This window comes from Aspergillus welwitschiae (genome assembly GCF_003344945.1).
Source record: "Aspergillus welwitschiae strain CBS 139.54b unplaced genomic scaffold BDQ94scaffold_84, whole genome shotgun sequence".
NCBI lineage: Eukaryota > Fungi > Ascomycota > Eurotiomycetes > Eurotiales > Aspergillaceae > Aspergillus > Aspergillus welwitschiae.
In genome coordinates this window covers 41,066-42,748 of record NW_020798778.1, presented here as the reverse complement: position 1 = coordinate 42,748, position 1,683 = coordinate 41,066, and the positions used below count along the sequence as shown (strand labels likewise).

Genomic DNA, 1,683 nt, shown 5'->3' with positions numbered 1-1,683 from the left:
CACAAGCCGGTTTGTGCTCCGACCGCGAGCGTGCGTGGTCTCCTGCGGTGGGGGCGCGTCCGGGTGATAGTGATAGCGCAGTCGGTTCAGGGCGCTCCGGAAGTCATCCAAGATGATGGTGTCGCTCAGGCACTTGAATACAAGCGCCAGCTGCCGCAGGGTCAGCATGCTGATCTTCTCCTCGTCAGTGGCGGCCGCTCACCTTCCAGAACGGCTCCATCCCCGGGGGGTAGCCTAGGCGATTCTCGACCCGGATCGCACACATGTCCACCACCGCAAACACGACGGAAATAATCATGAACAGGAGCATGACGCCGAAACGTGGGCTGATGCGGATCAACTGCATCAGCAAACACCCATACCCCGGCTGGATGATGTACAGGAGAAAGCAGGTGGTGAAGATCCACCAAGGGTCCCTAAATTCGGATTAGCAGCGCCGGGCGTGGAAAGAATTGCGCTCGAACACCGCACCGGAACAGCGGCTCGAGGGGCCGAGTGGTGGTATACAAGGCCTCGCCCCGATTGAAAAAGACAAAATTGGCATAGATCTCGACGACCCAGTACGGCTGGGCCGCCAGCAGGGTGATCAGATACAGTCGCGTGCCCCAGGGTGGGAAAAAGCCGCGAATCTTCATCCATGCAATTACGTTGTGGAGGGAATGCGAAATTGTGAGCCCCACAGCCGTGACCGAGAGAAACCAGCCATACGCAGGCGCATGGAGAAAGATGAACGTTCCGTGCCCGAGGACCAGGGCGAGCTAAGCGTCCGCATCAGCACGGGATAGTGCCCCATTCGCTGCAACGAGGCAGCACAACTTACCTCTGCCACGATCGGTCTGTGCAGGAGCACCCCTTTTTTCATGTTGGCCGCGGTGAAGGCAATCATGACAATAAGGGAGCCCACCAGGAATCCTTGTCCCCACGCCTCCACGACAAGGATGTCCGGGTCAGTAGGACGCTGGCCAGCACTTGGCATCATATCATCGCTCTCCATTCGACTGTGTCAACGTGAGGTGGAAAAGACCCTTCATGAGTGATGGGGTATCTTTATATGATCGGATGAGATTGGGTAATGTTCGCTGCTCGGCATGGTCAACTGCCGTGGACGACTGAGAGTAGGAGGGAAGTCGGTCGACTGTGACTGTGACCGGCCAAAGATCTACGGGAGGCCAGCCAGAGCCTCTTTCTTTTCTGAAGGGGTTCTCAGGAGTAATGGTAACCTTCGGAGGTCCAGCCGCGCCTCAAGTGTGGGCTTCTTTGCCACTCCGGGTGAATAGTTGAATACCGTAACCTGTAGAGTACCATCCGGCCTTGTCCATTCATGGAATAAGCCGAGACTGTAGGATTGCGGAGAATCCAGTGTTACCTACTATACGTCTGGCTGCAGGAACCAAGGCCGACGGAGGAATAGACTTTCCGTCTATTTACTTTAGCGTCATATGAGATAAAGAAAGGAAGGGCACAGCGACCACGGAGATGGCCCCATTGAATGGATGCCACTTGTACGAAGCGGGTTTCCTTACCTTACGGCCCAGAAACGTTAGTAAGTGAGATCCTCTGGTCAACGATTCAAATAACGAACGGGGTTAGCCCGAAGAAGTACTTCCCGACATCCGCACGGTTCACATCAACGGTCCGTAATCCGCAAGATTGCCGGGACGGTTGTAAGTCCATATATCTAGG

The 1,683-nt window shown here is 55.6% G+C and overlaps 1 protein-coding gene across 1 annotated transcript; it reads right to left on the bottom strand.

Moving 5' to 3' along the window:
* Window positions 1-23: 23 nt before the first annotated feature.
* BDQ94DRAFT_176127 (uncharacterized protein) lies at window positions 24-994 on the bottom strand (the record flags this gene model as incomplete). Its single annotated transcript, XM_026772621.1, has 4 exons — window positions 24-150; window positions 203-416; window positions 472-758; window positions 821-994. Coding segments are annotated over 4 exons (802 nt in total), but the record flags the coding sequence as incomplete, so codon positions are not given.
* Between the last annotated feature and the right edge of the window lie 689 nt (window positions 995-1,683).